This window comes from Meriones unguiculatus, chromosome 4 (genome assembly GCF_030254825.1).
Source record: "Meriones unguiculatus strain TT.TT164.6M chromosome 4, Bangor_MerUng_6.1, whole genome shotgun sequence".
In the NCBI taxonomy this organism is placed as follows: Eukaryota; Metazoa; Chordata; class Mammalia; order Rodentia; family Muridae; genus Meriones; species Meriones unguiculatus.
Window position 1 is genome coordinate 76,937,589 of NC_083352.1, and position 19,646 is coordinate 76,957,234.

The following is a 19,646-nucleotide window of genomic DNA, read 5'->3' on the forward strand; positions in this document are numbered from 1 at the left end:
GGTGCGGGCCCATAATCCCGGCATTCTGGAGAGGAAGGATCAGCTCAAGGTCATCCTCAGTTTCATAGTGAATTTGAGTACTGCAGCCAGGAGCACAGGACACGAAACAGAGAGAGGAGAGTAAGCAGGCAGGATAAAAGAAAGAATTCTCTCCTTGGTGGGTTCTAGTTTTACACTCCTACACAGCCTGCCTGGTCCAGCCACCAGGACATAGTGACAAGGACATCTTTGGAGGTGTCCCCTAATTCTCTAGCTGCGGCCAGGCTTCAGGGTAAGGGCTGGTAAGGTCTAGATACCGAGAACTCTACCCAAATTAATGACTGCCTTTGCTCTTAGGCAGCGCTCAGAATAGACACGTCCCGCCCCCCTGCTGATCCCGCATCCGCAGTATTAGGTTCTCCGGGCCAGCAGAGGGCACTGTGAGCCGCGGGATGCGGTACGGTCTAGCCACCAGGCGGGCCAGGAGGCCACCTCGATGGTGGTGCGCTGTCCAGCATTTCAGCAATCGGCAGCGGCGCCCGCGGGAGGACCCGGGCGCGGGGCCGTGGGGAGGCCACAGACCTGCCTTGCCGAGCAAAATACCCGGGGGACAAACGGGACCCGGAGGCCTGGCTCCAGCATCCAGAGGACTGCAGAGGTCAGCGGGAGGTAAGAGCCTCTGATGGGGCGGGGGTGTTTCCCAGAGGGGCTGGGCTGGGTTGGACCTCAGGCCTCCCCAGCTAGGGGATCCAGATGTGCAGAAGATTGGTGGTGAGGCGTTGATTGCTGAAGTTACCTATCGCGGGGTGGGGGTTCATACGAGATAAAATTAGAGACAGAGAATGCTGTTCTTTTCACCTAGAGTGATGGAGAAAGTGTAAATTTAAGGGTCAAAGGGAAGACTGTTCTGGACATAAATGAATCATGGTGCAGCCCGTGAGAATGCCAACAAGGCCATCATATAGTCGCCCTTCCCCCAGCTTAGGAGAAGCACCTGCTCCCCAGGGAAGGGCTACCCAGAGGCAGGGGTACTGTAGACACCCATCACACTTGCAGAGATGGAGAGAGCAGGCCACCCCAACCTGGAGGCTGGGCCTCTGTCCAGCAGGGGGTGCCTGCAGAAGGGACAGTCTGGCCTTTTTCCCAGCTGCCCAAATGCCTGGGGGAGGTAGGAGCTGGCAGTGAGAATTGGGTCTCTCACAAGCCGGCATTTATTCTCACACTGGGAAGAGGGTAGAGGGTGCAGATGTGAAAGAGCCACTGGGAGTTTGGAAGGACATTCTGCAAGAATTTCTAAGGCCTAGGGTAGGTCTAGCCTTGTGGTAGATTTCTGAGTAAGTACTCTGGAGAGACATACAGCCTCTGGCTTGGCAGCTGCTCCCACTTTCTTTCAAAGGCTCCTGCCTAGATAGTGAGGCCTCCTACAGTTCTTGTTTCTGACAGCTAATTCTCATAAGGACAGATCAGGGAGATCCAGAAAAAGGCCACTCAGGTCAGATGTGTATTCCGGTGTCTGTGCTCTATCCAAACCATAACTTCTCAGTCCCATGACACCTCTCCACTCACCTGCGCTTGGCAGGCTTACGCAGGGACTGGCCTTCTATCCTGTATTAAGAGCAAAAGTCAGTTACCTTGAGTCCCCATCCGTTACCCATAGAGTCATCGTAAGGTCACAACCGGAGCTGGTGCTGGATTCCTCACCCCAAGCCAGAAATAGAAATATGTTGACTAGGAAATCGCTCCCACTGAAAAATAGTTTTGGGGTTCCTTAACTTTATATCTTATCCCACTCTCCTGTGTGGGGTGGGGGGGAATTCATTCAGGGTGACTAAAGAGAGTGAACTGGGTTTTCAGAGGTGAGTGGTGGGTGGGTGGAGAGTCACAGTCTCTGAAGTCAAGAAACACAGAATCAAATGTAGGATGTCTGACTTCAGGTAAGCCACTTAACCTTCCGGAACTTGCCTCCTACTGCGTAAACAAGAGGGATAGCAACAATCTCTTCTGTGGTGGACGGTGACCCGGCATGTGCTGAGAAAGGGGCCAGAATCTTTTGTGGTTGAACTACTGGGATCGTCTATAGAATGAATGCAAAGCTACCTAAACAGTAGGATGTTAGGGCCAGTGAGGTGGCTCACTAGGGTAAAAGCGCTTGCCACCAAGCCTGACAGCCAAGTTCGACCCCTGGACCCAGCATTAGGGAAGAAGAGACTCAAATTCCACAAGTTGTACTCTGACCTCCATACGTGCACCATCACTCACGTTTCTCCCCTCACAAACAAATACATGTAAAAGAGCCAGGAGGTGGTGGCATATGCTTTTAATCCCAGCACTCAACACACAGGCGGGTGGACAGAGACAGAGTTCAGGGCTAGTCTGGTCTATAGAGTGATTTCCAGGACAGCCATGGATACATGGAGAAACTCTGTGCTTATTATATGTATAACATATATGTATTTTATATGCATATAAATAAAACACAGGGTTTTAAATATATCATATATAAATATATATATATGATGCTAGATTAAAGTAAATAAATAGATTATGGTCAGGAGTGGTGGCTCATGCCTTTACACTTGGGAGGTAGAGGCAAGCAGATCTCTGTGAGTTCAAGGTCTACAAGAGTCCAGGACAGTCAGGGCTTGACACACAAAGAAACACCCTGTTTCTAAAAACAGAACAAAAAAGTTTACAGGTAAACATTTTCTACAAAGATAAACAGAAGAGCGTGTGGTCTGTATTTTGATTTTGTGGTGTCTCCTTTGAGATCCTGTCAGCTGAGGGTAGCACATCAGGTTCCATGGCTGGCATCAGGCTGCAGTAGAGCCAGCTCGTCCTCACCAATGCTTCGCAAGGAAGATCTAATTGGTCCTTTTTCAGAGTTGAGAAGTGAGGGTAGACTGACTTTCCCAAGGTCACAAAGCCACTTAGCCATCCTCCCTGGGGCAGAAGTTGCTCATGACCTGTCCCAAACTCTTGCTGTCAAGGTCCAGAAAAGTGTCGGTTTCTTTTGATGTCAGATTCCAGGTGTGGAGCCTGAGGCATACACAGTGGAGTAGGAGGATGACTCCCCCAAGGTCACTAGGACATTTGCTGGTAGAATGTACTTTGGACTGGCATCTGTGCACCCCTACTGCAACCTGCCCCCATCGTGATCCCAGGAGAAGTCCCATCTGGTCATTATCATACCTTCATCCCACCTCCTCCTCCCCACAGGCTCTTGCTGACCTTGGAAAGCTCGTGGCTGCCCATTCCTTTCTGAGTGGTTAACTCCCACCCCCTCACACAGCCCATGGTCAGAGCAGCTGTCAGCCCTGTTGGAGTCAGCCTCCCTTTCTACCCACATCTCCTCCTCTGCTCACACATTATTCACTCCAGGGCCATGTCACAGCCTGTGCATTCCTTAACCTACACTTTGAATCATTCACATGACCATGACCTTTCACACACACACACATCACATCACATCACATCTTCATATTACCTGGTCAAGAGGTATTAGGTCAGTGGAGGTGGAGAGATGGGAGGGGGAAATGTCATAGGCCTTTAATAGCACTCTAAAGGCAGAGGCAGGTGGATCTCAGAGTTCGAGGCTAGTCTGGTCTACAGAGCAAGTTCTAGAAAAATCAGAGCTACACAGAGAAACCCTGTCTTGAAAGAAAAAAAAAAAAAAAAAAAGAGGTGCTGCAGTCTTCCCTTTGCAGAGGATCCAGACAAAACCTAGAAGTTCAGTCTAAGCCCACTGTCCCAGAGTGGCTTCCTCAATTCTCCCTGCCTCCTGGCGACCATCTCCCAGTGCGCTGTGGACCAGCAGAAGTCAGGGGTAACACGGGGCAAAGAAGACTGCAGGGTTGGGCATGTGAGTCCAAAGGTATTTTTGATCCCAGCTCCAATCCTGACTTCTTTCATAACCTTCAACAAGTCCCCAGTGTCCCCGTGTGTAAAGTGATAGAGTCTCACAAGATGACCACCCAAAGTTTCCATCAGCATCAGGACTTTTAAGAGCTCTCTACACTACATATCTGTATGTCAGGCCAAGCCTGATAGTGAAGGCCTGTGATTCCCAACTGGTTGGGAGATGGAGGTAGGAGGATTTTGAGGTCAAGACGAGTTTGGGCAACATCTTGGAGAACTTGGCAAAACCCTGTGACAAAGTAAAGTAAAAAGATGACTGGGGAAACAGGTCAGTGGTAGATGATTTGCTTAGTCCTTTAACTAGGGTACAAGCCTCTCTAACACACACATGGTCTGGGGGTGGGGTGGGGAAATGGCTCGGTCAGTGGAGTGTTTGTTATCCAAACATAAGGACCTGAGTTCAGATCCCCAGCACTCACATAAGAAGCTGGGTGCTCTAGCATACATCCACAATCCAGCTGTTAGGAAGGTGAGAGCAAGTGGCTCCCTGGAACTCATTGGTCAGCCAATTTAACTAATTTGCTACCTCCAGGTTTAGGGAGAGAATCTGTTCCAAAAACAAGGTGGAGAGCAATTGAGAAAGACACCTGACATATACCTCTGCCTTTCATGTGCATACATGCATTCTCTCTCTCTCTCTCTCTCTCTCTCTCTCTCTCTCAGAGGTGGGAAGGTTAGAGAAAGGTGAGAGGTCTAGAGTCCTGGGATAGATAGAAATTTCTTACCAGCAATCACAACTGCGGTCTGGTCCAGCCGTGTTCATCCTGTGGTGACGATACCTGTGTTTCTTCCCTCTTCTCTCTCTTCTGGGTCATGTCTTAGCCTTGTGTCATCCAAATTGGGGCTTTCAGGTGATTTGGGCAGGTGATCAAGGCCTGGGTTGACCACTGGACTTGTAGAAAAGCCCTTCAATGGCTATGTAGACCTTGGCTCCAGAGTGGCCCACCAACCCCCTAGGGGTCCCACCATATTAAAAGCTGCCAGCCTGCGGCAATGTTTCCTCAGCAGGCAGCCCAGCTCCAGCCTCTGCCGCCCTCGTCCTGGCCTCCTGCCCACTGCAGAGGTTGCTGTGCCAGCCGAAGCTGGCAGACAAGCCTGGATCCCTCAGCATGGTGCTGGGCCCTCTGAAAGTTATAAGGCTGGCCAAGCTCCCCGATCCTGAAGTGCAGACAGCTTCTTCATTTGGGGTATGGGGTGGGGCTCTTCCTATTGCTGTCTCCCAGAATTACCCAGGACAGAGACAGACACGCAAAAACGAATTGTGTTGTACTCTGTCTTCAGCAGGGTCTCAATATGTGTCACTGGCTAGCCTGCGCTGAACGTGAACTTCCTGCTGTCCTCTTGACAGGCATAGACCAGCACACCTAGCATGTGCTGAATCTTTTAATTTTGTAAACGACCTGTTTTCAAGACGGCAAAGGTGCATACTGGTTAATCCCAGTTCTCGCTTGCCTAGCATGCTCAAGGCCCTGGGTTTCATCATCAGTGCTCCTTCTTTTAAAATAAAACATGAAGAAAGGGAAGAAGAAGAGAAGAAAGAAGCCAGGTGTGGTGGGCTGCTCCTTTAATTCCAGCACTTGGGAGTGGAGGCAGGCGGATCTCCGTGAGTTCACGGCAAGCATGGTCTACAGAGGGAGTTCCGGGACAGCCAGGGCTACAGTGAGACCCTGACTCAAAGAACTATAAACAAGTAAATAAGAATGGCGTTACACATGTCTGGTCATGCTTGTAATCCCAGCCCTTGGCAGGCTGGGCCAGAAGGATTTCTGGAAGCTTGAAACCAGTCTGGGCTGCAGAGTGAGTTCTGGACAGTCTAGGCTACCGAGTGAGACCATGTCAGAAAGAGAGAGACACAGACACACAGGAGGGACAGAGGGATGGGGGTGGGGGAGTGGGGAATGGGGGGAGGTTTCACTGTATAACAGTGGACCGAAATCAGCCATCAGCCAGTGAGATGGCTCAGTGAGTCGTGGCACTTGCTACCAAGGCTGACGGCTTGAGTTTCAGCCCCAGAGCCCACACGGTGGAAGGAGAGAACTGCTTCCTCAGAGAACTCCTCTGTCATTCACACGCACACGGTGGGATGCACAGGTGCACACAGAGAAAGACACATCACTCACAATAAAATTAATTAAACTTGTTTGTTCGTTTTTTGAGATAGGGTTTCTTTGTGTAGCTCTGGTTGTCCTGGAACTCACTTTGTAGGCCAGGCTGGCCTCAAACTCAGAGCTCTTCCTATCTCTGCCTCCCATGTGCTGGGATTAAAGGTGTGCATCACCACCACCCAGAATTTTTTTTTATTTTCTTAATTTTATTTTTCTTATTAGTTACATTTTGTTAACTCTGTATCCCAGATGTATCCCACTCCCTCATTCCCTCCCCAATCCCACCCTCCCTCCCTCATCTCCTCCCTGCCCCTTTCCAAGTCCACTGATAGGGGAGGACTTCCTCCCCTTTCATCTGACCCTGTTTTATCAGGTTTCTTCAGGAATGGCTGCAATGTCCTCCTCTGTAGCCTAACAGTACTGCTCCTCCCTTGGGGGGGTGGGGAGGTCAAAGAGCCAGCCATTGAGTTCCTGTTAGAAATAGTCCTTGTTCCCCTCACTTTGGGAAACCAATTGGTTACTGAGCTACCACAGGCCACATCCTAGCAGAGGTTCTAGGTTATATCCATTCATGGTCTTTGGTTGAGTGTCAGTCTCAGAAAAGACCCCCACCCAGAAATTTTTAAATGTTTTATGAGGTCAGATGTACAGCAAAATGGTACAGCCCCTGCCTAGAATCCCCTAGTGAGGTGCTGGGGGTGTGGCTCAGTGGTAGAGCATCTGCTAGAATGTACAAAGTCCTGGTTTCCATTCATTCCTAACACACACACACACACACACACACACACAGCAAAGAAAAGAAAAGAAAAACCGTCTTACCATCCAAAGATACACACTAAAAGTGTGGTCCCTTCTTTCAGGCTCCTACATGCCCATAGCTACATGAGACTAAGTCACTGGAAATGTGCTATTGGAAGAAGTCTGCATGATTTTTTTTTACTCCAGCCTAAGCAGCCTTAGATGTCTTCAGAGACTGTTCGAAAGCATGCTATTTTCCCCCAGTGCTGGAGCTTGAGCCCCTGTGGAGCCGTGTAAAGACTGGAGGGGGCCTAGGGCAAATGAGTGAGGTAGTTCTGTCTTGACAGTGTCCTATGCCAGGGACGGCAAGAGCAGTGGCCAGAGCTGATGGCAGGGAATAGTCTGAGTAGGTCACACATCCCCGGGGGAGATCACGGATCCTGCAGGACTTCAGTGGAAAGAGCGCAGAGCTAGAATCAGGTAACAGCCCTCTCCTACCCTCTGCTGTCCACTGGACCCACCCTCCATCCTTACAACAGGCTCCTAAAGTGCCTCTCTGTCTCCTGGTGCACAAGAAGAAGTGATAGATGATGGGTTTGATAGCAATTTTATAAGAATAAAATCCAGGCTGGGTGGTAGTGCATGCCTTTAATCCCAGCGCTTGGGGCAGGAGCAGGAGGATCTCTCTGAGTTCAAGGTCAGCCACATGTGGTCTATAGAGCTAGTTCCAGGACAGCAGCTAGGGCCCCACAGAAACACTCTGTCTCAAAAAAACCAAATAATAATAATAATAATAGAATATGAATGTACCTGAGACAGCAGTCACCATCTAGGTGGCTGGCTCTATATAAGAGAGGACACAGAAGTCCATCTGACCCTAACTTTGACCTTGAAGATTCCCCAGAGAAGTTGTGGGAACTGAGAGTTATGACCCTCTGAGGATCAGTACACAGAAGCTATCCACAGTGATGTGGGCTGTGGGAGGAGGCCCTGGGAGAGCTGATGCTTTTTGGGGGGCACTGGAGATTGATAAAGAAGGCTCGGAGGAGTGATACCCAGAATAGCAGGAGTAAAGACACGGAGGGGCAGAAAGCCCTCGGTGAGCCAGGGGCAGTGGAGCATGACGGCCATTCAGAGCAGCAGTTCTCAACCTGGGGTCAAAACTCCTCCTCGTGGGGGCTGGTATCGAATGACCCTTTCACAGGGGTCACCTAAGACCATCAGAAAACACAGATATTTACATCATGATTCATACCAGTAGCGAAATTACAGATACGAAGTAGCAACAAAAATCATTGTATGGTTGGGGTCACCTCAACGTGAGGAACTATATTAAAGGTTGCAGCATGAGGGAGGTTGAGAAGCTCTGCTCTGGAGAGTCAGGCCAGCTTGGGTTCATAGGGAGACTTTCTCAAAACCCTGATAGAGAGAGGGAGAGAGGGAGGGAGGAAAAGAGAAACATATCAGACACTAAGGGCTGTGGCCAAGAAGGAACCACTGTCCAGTGAAGGAGAAGCTGCTGTCACCAGGGCAGTAGGTGACCTCACAGCTGAAGAGGGACATGTTCTAGTCCCCTGGGAGACCTGACAGGGATGAGTGTGCATGTGCCCAGGCTAGAATCTTCTGGAGAAAAAGGGAGGCCAGTGGGAGGGGAGGAGCCGAGGGTATTGCCCGTCAGCCTATCCCCAGCTAACAACGCAGCCCTCAGCACCCAGCGAAGACCCCTGGTTAGCAGAGTGGGCCTCGGCACTAGCAGAGTAGCCGAGCCATCCCAGGAAGTCAAAGGAGGTATTCTGGAAGAGAGGGAAGCTGGGACACTCAGCTGGTCCTGCCGATGCTCAGCCTTGCCCCCTCCCCTTAGCCGGTCCTGTTCGCGCACTCAGTATCCTGCGCAGGACACCTCTCTTTGCTCTTGTAAGTATGCGTAAGGGGATGCACTCATGTGCGTGTGAGTGCATGTGTGAGTGTATACACTCATGTGTGTGAGTGTATGCAAGTGTGCATGAGTGTATGTGTGTGAGTGTGTGTATGTGTGTGCATGTGCAGATGTGCATGCAGAGGGAATGGCAGGCGCTGTCTTTCTTATTTACCTACCTATTTACTTATTTATAGAGAAGATCTTGCTGTCCTGCAGCCCACCAAGTAGGCGAGGCTGGCTGGCTAGGGAGCCACAGGGATCTGCTTGTTTCTACCGCCTAACGCTTCGATTATTAGCATGCTTAGCAAAACCAAAAACCAAAGCAAGCAAACCAACAAAAAGCAAGGGTCCTGGGGTTGGAGCACTTTGCTAGCTGAGCCAGCCCCGCCTGCCCTGGGTCTGGTTTTGCTTTGTGTTTATTTTGTTTGTTTGTTTGGAGTCTTTTTTTCCATTTTTATTTTCATTTATTATGCTCTGGCACGTATGCCCCAGTGGAGATCAGAGAGTAACAACTCACAGGAGTTGGGTCCCAAGGATGGAACTCAGGGTGCCAGGTTTGGCAGCAGGCATCTTTACACTGAGCTGTTTACCAGCCCTGTTTTTTTTTTTTGTTTGTTTGTTTTGTTTTGTTTTTCTGGTTTTGTTTCTTTGTTGTTTGAAGATGAGGACTTGAATTTGATACATAGCCAAGGCTTGCCTTCAATTCCTGATCAGTCTACCTCTGCCTCCAAAGTGCTAGGATTACAGATGTGCACAGCTGCACTTTGCTCTCCATCGGCTTTTGAACTCTTCCTTCCTCCATCCCCTTTTCTGCAGTATCAGACAGCAGATATGCTCATTCCTACCTTCATTTAGTCACTCACCAAACCTTTGCTTGGTGCCCTTCTTCCCCTACAAGTTTCATATTGTCATCCCCTGCCCCAGGGTGTACATTGGAGAACCAGGCTGCCACCAAAGCCCTCCTCAGCAGAAAACTCACCTAGAATCCCTCAGTGAGAGGCTGGGCGTGGCCGCTGGTAGAATGCTTGCTGGCTTTGCCTGCACAGGCTGAAGGCCTCATCCTCGGCACCCCAGAAACAAAAATCCTCTTTGCCTAGAGTTGGTAATGTTCCTGCAAGTGATGTGGCTTAGATGGAAGTGTCTGAGGGTGGCCCGGGCTCTGATGGGGCTGGCTGGGTGACTTTAGAGCAAGCATTACAGATAGACCTCATAGAAGGGGAAAGAGAAATGAAGAAAAGCCAAAGCGAAGGAGCTTGGGACTCAACAGGAGACATAGGCAGCTGTGGGGACCTTGGTGCCAGGTGAGGATGGGAGGCTCTGTCTTTGTCCTGAAGGCAGCATAGAACACAGAGGCTGTTCCCAGAGGGAGCCACCAGACAGAACTGTTTGGAGAAGGGCAGGTGTGGTTTAGACAGATGGAAACTGGGAGGGCGATGATGTGTTTTTCAGGACACGAATCACATGACTGGGGGTCAACCCAGGACATCCAAATTCACCACAGCATGGTCTGGTGGTGCAGTAGGCCTGCCCCTGTGTTTCTGGAAGAGTCTGTGATAAGAAAATTTCTTGGACCCGACCTGAACGGTGGGCTCAGAATCTGAGTGTGGGGTGTGAGGGTCAAATATTAAAGCACCGGATGCCAGTACATGCTAGGGCTGGGAAGCAGAGAACTGAAAACGGAGCTCAGTGGTGGAGTGCTTACTTACTACAGCAAGGTCCTGGGTTGTCAGTACCAGAAAACCAAGGAAAATGAAAATATAAAAGAATGATTCCAACGCTTAGGCAATTGTAGCAGGGTGGTCAAGTTCAAGTACAGACTGGACCTTGTCTTAACATAAAAAATAAAAGGCTGGGAGGGTAGCTCAGCAGTAAAGTACCTCCCTGGTGCATACCAGCCCTTGGATTTCATCCCCAATATTGCAAAAACAAGGGGTTTTGTTTGTTTGTTTTTGTTTGTTTGTTTGTTTGTTTGTTTGTTTGTTTTTTGCATGGAGTTGAGAACCAGTGTCTTCTTTATGTGGTTCCCTACACCTGAAATGCCCTTCTTCATCCTCCTCTGCCTCCTTCATCTCCAAGCTCAGGCGGCTCCTGTGAGATATGTCAGGTCAAGCTGTCTCCTGTGTGTCCTTCCAGGCCCTTCTTGCTCAGTCCTGCCACTCTCTCCTCTCACTCTCTGTTTGGCATTTGCCAGGCATCAGGCCCTGCGGCTTGAGATCATGCATCTTTCTCTGCCTCACAACATCCAGTGGAGCAGGATGGAGACATGGACCACAGCTCAGAAATAATACCACCGCAGTGGGGGAGGCTGACCTGTTTTCAGGCGCTCGGGCTTGTTGCCATTTAAGGGCCAGGTCTGTGCCCTGTGCTGCCAGAGGTCCCCATGCTACCTAGGTTGGCACAGAGATGCTCATTCCCTCGTCTTCCAAGTGGCCTGAGGGTTCCCCATTTCCATCTGGGGCTGCTGTGCAACTTGAGGGGTCCTCGGCCTGGGTGAAGGTGATAGGCTATGAGGCACATGATCTGGGAAGGAGGAGGCAGCAGATGCAGAGGCAGGGCTCTGGAACCTTAGAGCAGTCTCACAGAGGGACACACTTTCCCTTCCTCCCCTGGCCTCTCTCCCACAGAGGTCTTCTCTACTAGGGACTGACCCCAGGATTTGCACATGCAAAGCAATGACACACCTCCAGGCAACATTCCTAGACCCTCACCAAGGGATTCTAAGCAAAAACTCTAGCACTGAGCTATACCCCACCCTATTTCTGCTTTTTTGTTTTTTAAGATTTATTCATTTCTCAAGTATACAGTGTTCTAGCTGCATGTACTCCTGCACGCCAGAAGAGGGCACCAGATCTCATTATAGCCGGTTATGAGCCACCATGTGGCTGCTGGGAATTGAACTCAGAACCTCTGAAAGAGCAACAGTGCTCTTAACCTCTGAGCCATCTCTCCAGCCCCTATCTTTGTTTTCTCTTTGGAAATAGCCTCACTAGGTTGCCCCGACAGGCCTGAGGTTAACAGCTCCCTGGGAATGACAGACCTGTGCTAACAGACCCAGCTCATATCACCCTTTCCACCCTGGCCAGGGTCTAGACAGAGCTGATGGTAAAGTCAGAAAAACACGGGGAAGGGAATGCATGGGGAGGCACAAGTAGCCATCTTTCTTGGTGTAACACCAAGAGATGCACCCCTTCCTTGCCAGAGAATCGAGGGCCTCCTTCATCACCCCAATTGCCATCCCTGAGGGATCCATGGGTTATTGTCAATGATGTTGCTAATTAACTGCTTAAATAACGATTTAGGATAATCAGATTAATTGACATTAATTGCTTACCATTTGTCAAGGACCCTGGAAAGCCGTGCCTCTCAGAGTTGAAGTGTGTCAGGCACTGGGCAGAGTACTCTGGAAGGAAATGACTCCGCGCTGTAGAGCTGAGGCTGAGCTGGTGGCAGTCAGGTCCAGGACCAAGGGCTTGCAGAAACCACCCTGGGTCTGAGCCTCTGCGTGTACCATGGCGAGCTTCTAAGTGCTTTAGCTCCTCTCCTTCTCCCTCGCATGCATTAGGGAAAGAGTTGGGGGCTGTCAAGACGGCTCACTGGGTAAAAAGCACTTGCCACCAAGTGTGACAAGCCCCTGGGGCCCACACGGTGGAAGGGCAGAGTTAACTCCTTCAATTGACACCCATACATCTGCCGTGGGACCCCCCCACACATGCTGGCCCCAAGCCCACAGAGATGCACCTGCCTCTGCCGCACTAGTGCTGAGACTAAAGGGGTGCACGGCCACCGCCACCCCACCACCACCTGGCCGATCAATTTCACTTCTAAAGCGGTTTGAGGCCGCTGCATACAGCGCCTCCACCGAGCAGCATGGCTGAGCCTGCTTGATTTCTGTGCTTTAGCTCAGAAAAGTGTAATTCTCCCTCCATCCTTTCCCTATTTTTAATATACTAGCCAAAAGCTGAGCATGCTCTGTGTGCCAAAAAGAAAAAAAAAAGAGCAAGCTCTTTCTCTGATGCACCCCCCCCCCAGCTCTGCCATGTAATCACTTGCCTTCTGAACCCTAACGCAAGACAGCAGGGCCTTTTTCTTCCTCTTCTCTTCCCCACCCCCACCCCCTGCCCAGCAGCTGCTGAGGTAGAGCTTGCTTGCCCTGCTGTGGTTTTTATTTTCTCTCAAAACTCTAATATAATTGTCCTCCAGCTTCAGATAAAACAAAATAAAAAAGGGTTGACAGCTGGATATAGTGGTTAGGGGCTGAGGCAGGAGGGTCACAAATTTGATGGCCTCCTGGGATCCATAGTTTGAGGCTAGCCTGGACTGCAGAGGGAGACAGTGTCTCAAAGAAAGAAAAGATTGGAAAGGAATCAAGGCAGAGGGAGGGGGTTCTGGTGAGCCGCCCATTGAAAAGCCCTTGCAGTGTGCTTGTGTAAACCTGATTTTGATGCCCAAAGTTGGGCATGGTCATGCACAGTTGCTATCCCAGTAGGAGAGGAGAGGAGACAGGAGGATCCGTGGAGCTCACTGCCAGCCAGACTATCTTAGTTGATGAGCTGTAGGTCCCAGTGAGGGGTCTGTCTCAAAAACCGGGTGGATGGCTCCTGAGGAATGGCTCCCACTGGCAAACCTTCCCCTGACATACACACACCAAAGAAAAATAAAACCAAGGAGCGGAGGAAAGCTGCCCTTTGTCTGTCTGCAAGGGAGGTCCTCCTGAAAAGAGGCCTAGTTCTAAGGTGCTGTGGTGTAAACAGGTCACCATATAACAGCTGCTGGACTGTAACTAGGTCACCATATAACCCCCGCTGGGGTGCGGCACACACAGACAAGCTTTTGAAAACCCAGAAAAGTGAAAAACAAAAACCTAAGAACCAAATCGCTGGGTGGTGGTGCAGACCTGTAATCCAGGGCTCAGGAGGCTGAGGCAGGGGGAGCTCTGAGTTCGAGGCCAGCCTGGTCCACAGAGCGAGTTCCCAGACAGCCAGGGCTACACAGAGAAACCCTGTCTCAAAAAACCAAAAGATAAAAACCCAGGAAAGATGAGCAGGGCAGGGCTGATAAAACATGCAAAAGAGGAAGCTCTGACAGGGACCGGCTTGAATTAGTCAGTCAGCCTCAGCCCCTCAAGCTGCGGTGCGTTTCAGTGGCTGTTGAAAAAACATGACTTACTGTTTTAGATTACACCACTTGAAACAACATCAGGAAAAATTACTATGAAATTCATCCTACGATTTAAGAAAGGGGAAAAAAAAGCCAACCTACTCGAAAATGTTAGTGTGAATTTGTTTTAGAGACATTCTCTGTAAATCAAATGGCTCCCACATCAGATCCAAGTTCAAAGCAGAACTGGAACTCAGGAGCCCCCCAGTCTTGTTTTTGTGAGTTTTCTTTGGGTTTGGCTTTACTGACAGTGAAGGCTTCACACGCCGGCCTCCACCTCCCAAGTGCTGGAATTACAGATGTATGCACCTTCCGGGCGAGTCTCTGGTCTCTCTTCCTAAGAGACTACTCCTCCTTGGTGCAGTGGCTCTGTGGATATTTTTAGTGTACCAGAAATGCGTATAAATATGTAACAAGATAAAGGGGTCCATCTGGTGTGAGGGCAGAGTTCCAGGTATAGGAGTGATTCCCCAGAAGGAAAAGAGACTCCAAGTTTGGTAAGAGATCTTAGTGTGGAAAGGAAAAATGGAATGAACGTGGTGTCTCCTTCTGTCTCTCATCTCTTTATTGTCCCGTCTTGCAGCCCCTGGTGGATGAAGGACCGGGAGAGACTGGAGGCTGTTGCTTAGCAATGAAAGGCACATCTGGATCGATGGGAAAGGCAGGCGATGCTCCAGCCCCCAGCCTGACTCCCTTTGGCTCTCTCTTTGATCTCAGCTGGCCCAGCAGGAACCTGAGGGGAATGCCCAGGGCGGCCTGCCTGATGAGAGCCAAGCCAATAGGGGAGTTTTCCATAATGAGGTTATCTGTGCAGAGGAGGCATCTGCCCCAGACTCCACCAACACTCTCCCCAGTGGGAGAAAGCAGCTGGCCAGGCCCACCTCTCCTACTGATAGCTTCTGAGTTGACAGATCACCTGCCAGCTTTTATTTGTATGTTTGGTGTGCGGGTGTGTGGTATGTGCAGGTGTGTGTGTGGCATGTGCAGCTGTGTGTGGTATGTGCAGGTGTGTGTGGTATGTGCAGGTGTGTGTGTGGTATGTGCAGCTGTGTGTGTGGTATGTGCAGATGTGTGTGTGGTATGTGCAGGTGTGTGTGGTATGTGCAGGTGTGTGTATGTGGTGTGTGCAGCTGTGTGTATGTGGTATGTGCAGCTGTGTGTATGTGGTGTGTGCAGCTGTGTGTATGTGCAGCTGTGTGTGTATGTGCAGCTGTGTGTGGTGTGTGCAGCTGTGTGTATGTGCAGCTGTGTATGTGGTGTGTGCAGTGCATGCAGGTGTGTGTGTGTGGTGTGTGCAGTGCATGCAGGTGTGTGTGTGGTGTGTGCAGCTGTGTGCAGTGCATGCAGCTGTGTGTGTGCAAATGTATACGCCGTTCAGATGTTGGTGCTCAGAGCTCACTTCCTCCTTTTTATTCAGTCTGGAGCTACAGCCCATGGCATGGTGTCACACACACTTAGGATGGGCTGTCCTGCTTCAACTCACTTCATCTAGAAAAGTCTCCCACAGATGTGTCCAGAGGTTTGTCTTCAAGATGACCCTACATCCTGTCAAACTGACAAAATAGAAACCATCACAGTAGCGCCCAGGCTGGCCTCCAACTCATGATCTTCCTGCCTCTGCCTCCTTGTGCTGGGGTCACACATATGTGCTAGTCTGTCCAGCTTCCTCCAAAGTTTCACTGTTCTCCAGGGACAAAGAGTCCACCCCCATGTAAACCCAGGAGGGGATTGATGATCTTAAAGAGAAGGGGTCTGGGCGGTTTCTAACTCTTCTCTTCAGCCCAGCGTTCAGGTGTGGTGGGAGCTGGGATGGATATGCAGGCTCCTCTGACGTCATGCCAAAGGCAGCAAATGCCTTTACCTGCTGAACCTTTTTGGCTGCCTACTGAGGATGACCTTGAACTTCTGATCTCCGGCCTCTACCAGCCAAGTGCTGGGATTACAAGCGGGCACCATCACTCTGACCTTATGCAGTACTGGGTGCGGAACCAGGGCTGTGTGCACACTGGGCAAGCAGGGCCCCAACTGAGCCACATCCTAAGCCTCAGTTCTGCTTTCACTAGCTATGTGCCGATTTGGGCTGGTCAGCATGGTGTCTGAGAGACAGTATTGCCTGTCCTGGTCTATCTGAGAGCTTGGAGTGCTGGATGCTGCTGCCCTTAGCTGATGCTGCTCGTCTCAACTCCTGGCGTCACGGGGTCTGTCCCTTACAAAGCTCTGTCTAGCCAGCTCTGGACCGCAGTGGTCTGCACCCATGTCACCTGGCCTGTCTGACCCAGACTGAAGCTCCTCCTTAACAAGCGCACATAAGAGGCCCCCTTGGCTCTCTGGGAACCTGCCTCCCAGACTTCTGGTCTGGGAATTCAAGTTGGAAATCCTAGAATAGGGGAAGGGCCTGGCTAGAGTCCTTTCTATCTCATTCAGAGACTGGGCTGGAAGAGGTGACTATGTAGTTTGTGCAAATGACAAAAGGGCACAGACTGGACATTGGGAGAAAGGACCAAGGACAGCTTCCCTTGAAGTCTCTGAAGATGATGGTGGTGAAACAGAGGAAGTGAGCTCCCCACCATTATAAACACAGGCTAGATTCTACTACCTTTATTTATTTGTTGGTTTGTTTGTTTACTTAGTTAGTGACACAAACACGTGGAGGTCAGAGGACAACTTGTGGGGGTCAGTTCTCTCCTCCTGGGGTCTAAACTCAGGTCCCAGGCTTGGTGGCAGGCAGCCTTACCCACTGAGCCATTTGCCTGCCCCAGGCTGAATTTTGGCGCTGTTGCTTATTTTGACATAAGGTCTCATGCAGCACAGACAAGTCTTGAACTCATTATGTGGCCAAGGGTGACCTCAAACTATTGATCCTCCTGCTTCCACCTCCGACACCTGCCCAGGGTGAAGGCGCATACCAGACGCTGGGGCCAGGAAGCTAGCCTAATTCAGCCTCTGTCCTTAGAGACCTCCGCCAAGCTGGCGCTGTGGCACGTGTCTGTAAGCCAGCACACAAGAGGCTGAGACACAGAACCACGAGTCAAGCGCAGCATGGGAAATCAGGCGAGGTGGCACACACCTCTAATCCTAGCACTGTGAGGCTGAGGCTGGTGGAAGTCTGCGGGTTTGAGGCTAGCCTGCTCTACACAGTGAGTTCCAGGACAGCGAGCGCTACATGGTGAGACACGATCTCAAAAACATGTCTGGGACTATAGCTTGACTGGGTGAGTGCAAAAATCCCTGCGTTTGACCTTGGGTAGAGCAGATGCTGGGCATGTTGATTAATGTGTGCAATCCCAGCACACCAGGAGGTGAAAGCTGAAGAATATAGGAGTTCAAGGTCATCCTTGGCTACAAAAACAGTTCAAGGCCAGCCGAGGCTACATAAGACAATAACTAGATGTGTCATTCAGCCAGGGACAGAACAGAGAGAACAAGAGCAGAAGTGATACGGTGACCCCAGAGGCACATGCCCCAGGAGGACTTACTTTATAAGATCTCTGGAGGCCACACAGAAGAGGTGGCCCTTCTCCTTTCCAGCCAAATGAATGGAGGGGCAAGGCATTCTAGACAGGAGGGACAGTAGAGCTCAGCGTGTGCTGAGTAGAGCAGAGTACAGCAGGAGAGATGGAAGCTAGCCTGAGCCTGGAAAGGTTGTCCAAACCCACACTCTCTCAGAACAGCCTACGCTTTCTCCTGGGCTACACAAGTCCACATTTGCTGCCTGCCTGCCGAGGGTCAGCATCTCCCACCTGCTCAACAGCATAGACTGAGGGAGCAGAGAAGGGCCAAGCCAAGCACTGGCCCGGGCCCTGGTGATTGGACAGAGACCTCTGGACTGAACAGGAGAGGCAGGAGAAGGGACTGTGAGGCGGCCAAGGCACGGCACTGAGGTACCAGCACTGCACAAGCCAGCCTGCCTCTCTCTCCCTCAGGCTCCCACCTTGACTCCAGCCTGGGTAACCCTAGTGCAAAAAGCTCCCGCCAAGCTTTTCCTCTGGCTCCAGCTGGGGGCCCCAGGAAGCCCAGCCACTGAATAATTGAAAGGAAGCCATATAGGCTCTTTTCCTCCCAGCTGCGCCAGCATCTTCTGGAGTGTTGGGTAACGCACAGCAGCTCTGGCTCTTCCCCAGAGACTCCAAGGAGGCCGGGAGGAAGCCGCTGTAACCCTCTCACCGCCAGGAGACACCAGCTCCTCCTGGCTTCTAGCTCTTTTGGCTCACTGTGGGGTTCCCCCCCTTCCTCCTCTTCTTGTTTTCCTTAAGAGGGAATATCATGTAGCCCAGGGTGACCCCAAACTCCCTATGTAGCTGAAGAGGGCATTGAACACTTGATCCTCCTGAGTGATGGAATTACAGGTTTGTGACAGACACTGCAATCCGTTTATGCAGTCCTGGGCATCAAAGCCAGGACTTTATACCCGGTTCTGAGCTGCATTCCCAGCAATGTACGCATGTTTCTTTGTTTGGAGACAGAGGCTGGCAAGGTCTTACCATTCTGTAGTACAGGCTGTCCTGAAATTCACTGCATAGCACAGGCTAGACTTGAAGTCATGGTCTTACTGCCTCAGCCTTCCAAGTGCTGGGACTATAGGTGTCAAAGCTAGCTGGAACAGAAATTGTACATGTGTCTGTTTCTTCATTGTTCTTAACCTTGTTGAGAGGAAGTATTTATAGTGAGCGCCATTCTCTAGAGGAAGAGGCAGAATGATGCCACATATCTGTAACTCCAGGGAAGAAGGAAGATCCCACGTCCAAGGTCAGACCCTGGGCCAAAGTCAAGTAAGCACAAGAAAAGAAAATCAAATCTGGCAGGGATGTAGCTCCGCTTGTAGGGAGCTTGCCTATCGCGTGTGAAGCCCTGGGTCCCTGGCACTTCAGGAATATTTCTCATATTTCTCTCTCTCTCTCTCTCCACAATGCTAGTGGTTGAAATCAAGGCCCCATCCTTTCACTTTTCAGTAACCCATCTTCACCTCTTTGAAGCTGATTTTATGTATTACTGTTGTGCCTGTGAGGGAGGTGCCCCAGGGCACAGTTCACCTTGTGCAGGTTAGAGGGTGACTTTGTGGAGTTGATTCGCTCCTTCCACCCTTATGTGGGTTCCAGGGATCAACTCAAGGCCTCGGGCTTGCATGACAAGCCCTTTCATTCAGTGAGCCATCTCACTGCCCCCCCCCCCCTTTTGCTTCTTTTGAGACAGAGTTTCTCTGTGTAGCCTTGGCTGTCCTGGACTCAAACTCAGAGAACTGCCTGCCTCTGCCTCCTTAAATCCTGGGATTAAAGGCCTGCGCCACCGTGCCTAGCTCCTTCTCTTCTTTGGTTTGTTTGCTTGCTTATTGCTTTGTTTGAGACATGGTTTCGGGTAGCCCAAGCTGGCTTCAGAGTGTTATGTGCTCAAAGATGACCTTGAACTTCTGGTCCTGCTGCCTCTATCTCTCAAGTGCTGGGGTTACATGCATGTACCATCTTCTCAAGCATTTTCTTTTTAAGGTTTTGTTGTTTGGGGGCTTTTGTTTGTTTGTTTGTTTGTTTTATGTTTTTCCCTGAAACAGGGTTTTCCTGTGTAGCCTTAGCTGTCCTGGACTCACTCACTCTGTAGACCAGGCTGGCCTTGAACTCACAGAGATCTTCCTGCTTCTACCTCCCAAGTGCTGAGAATGTCACCATGCTTAGTTTTAAGTTTTTGAAACAGGATCTCATACTAAATTGCCAAAGATGTCCTTCATCTCACTGTGTAGCCCAGGCTGGCATTGAACTTCCAATCTTCCTCTCAGCTTCCCTAGTTCTGGGGTCACCACACCCACGTAAATATTTGCTTTGCAAGGCATCTTTTCAAATATCATT

The 19,646-nt window shown here is 50.5% G+C and overlaps 1 protein-coding gene across 4 annotated transcripts in view; it reads left to right on the forward strand.

The window, feature by feature from the left end:
• The first annotated feature begins 456 nt into the window (after positions 1-456).
• Positions 457-19,646, forward strand: part of Srrm3 (serine/arginine repetitive matrix 3) — a 61,611-nt gene continuing 42,421 nt past the window's right edge. For 2 of the 4 annotated variants that reach the window (XM_060382218.1, XM_060382217.1), the window contains exon 1: positions 457-648. In XM_060382218.1, coding sequence (XP_060238201.1) covers positions 476-648 — 173 coding nt within the window. In that variant the 5' untranslated portion in view covers positions 457-475. The remainder of the gene's footprint in view (positions 649-19,646) is intronic. The other 2 variants (XM_060382216.1, XM_021649336.2) reach the window with 1 other exon arrangement.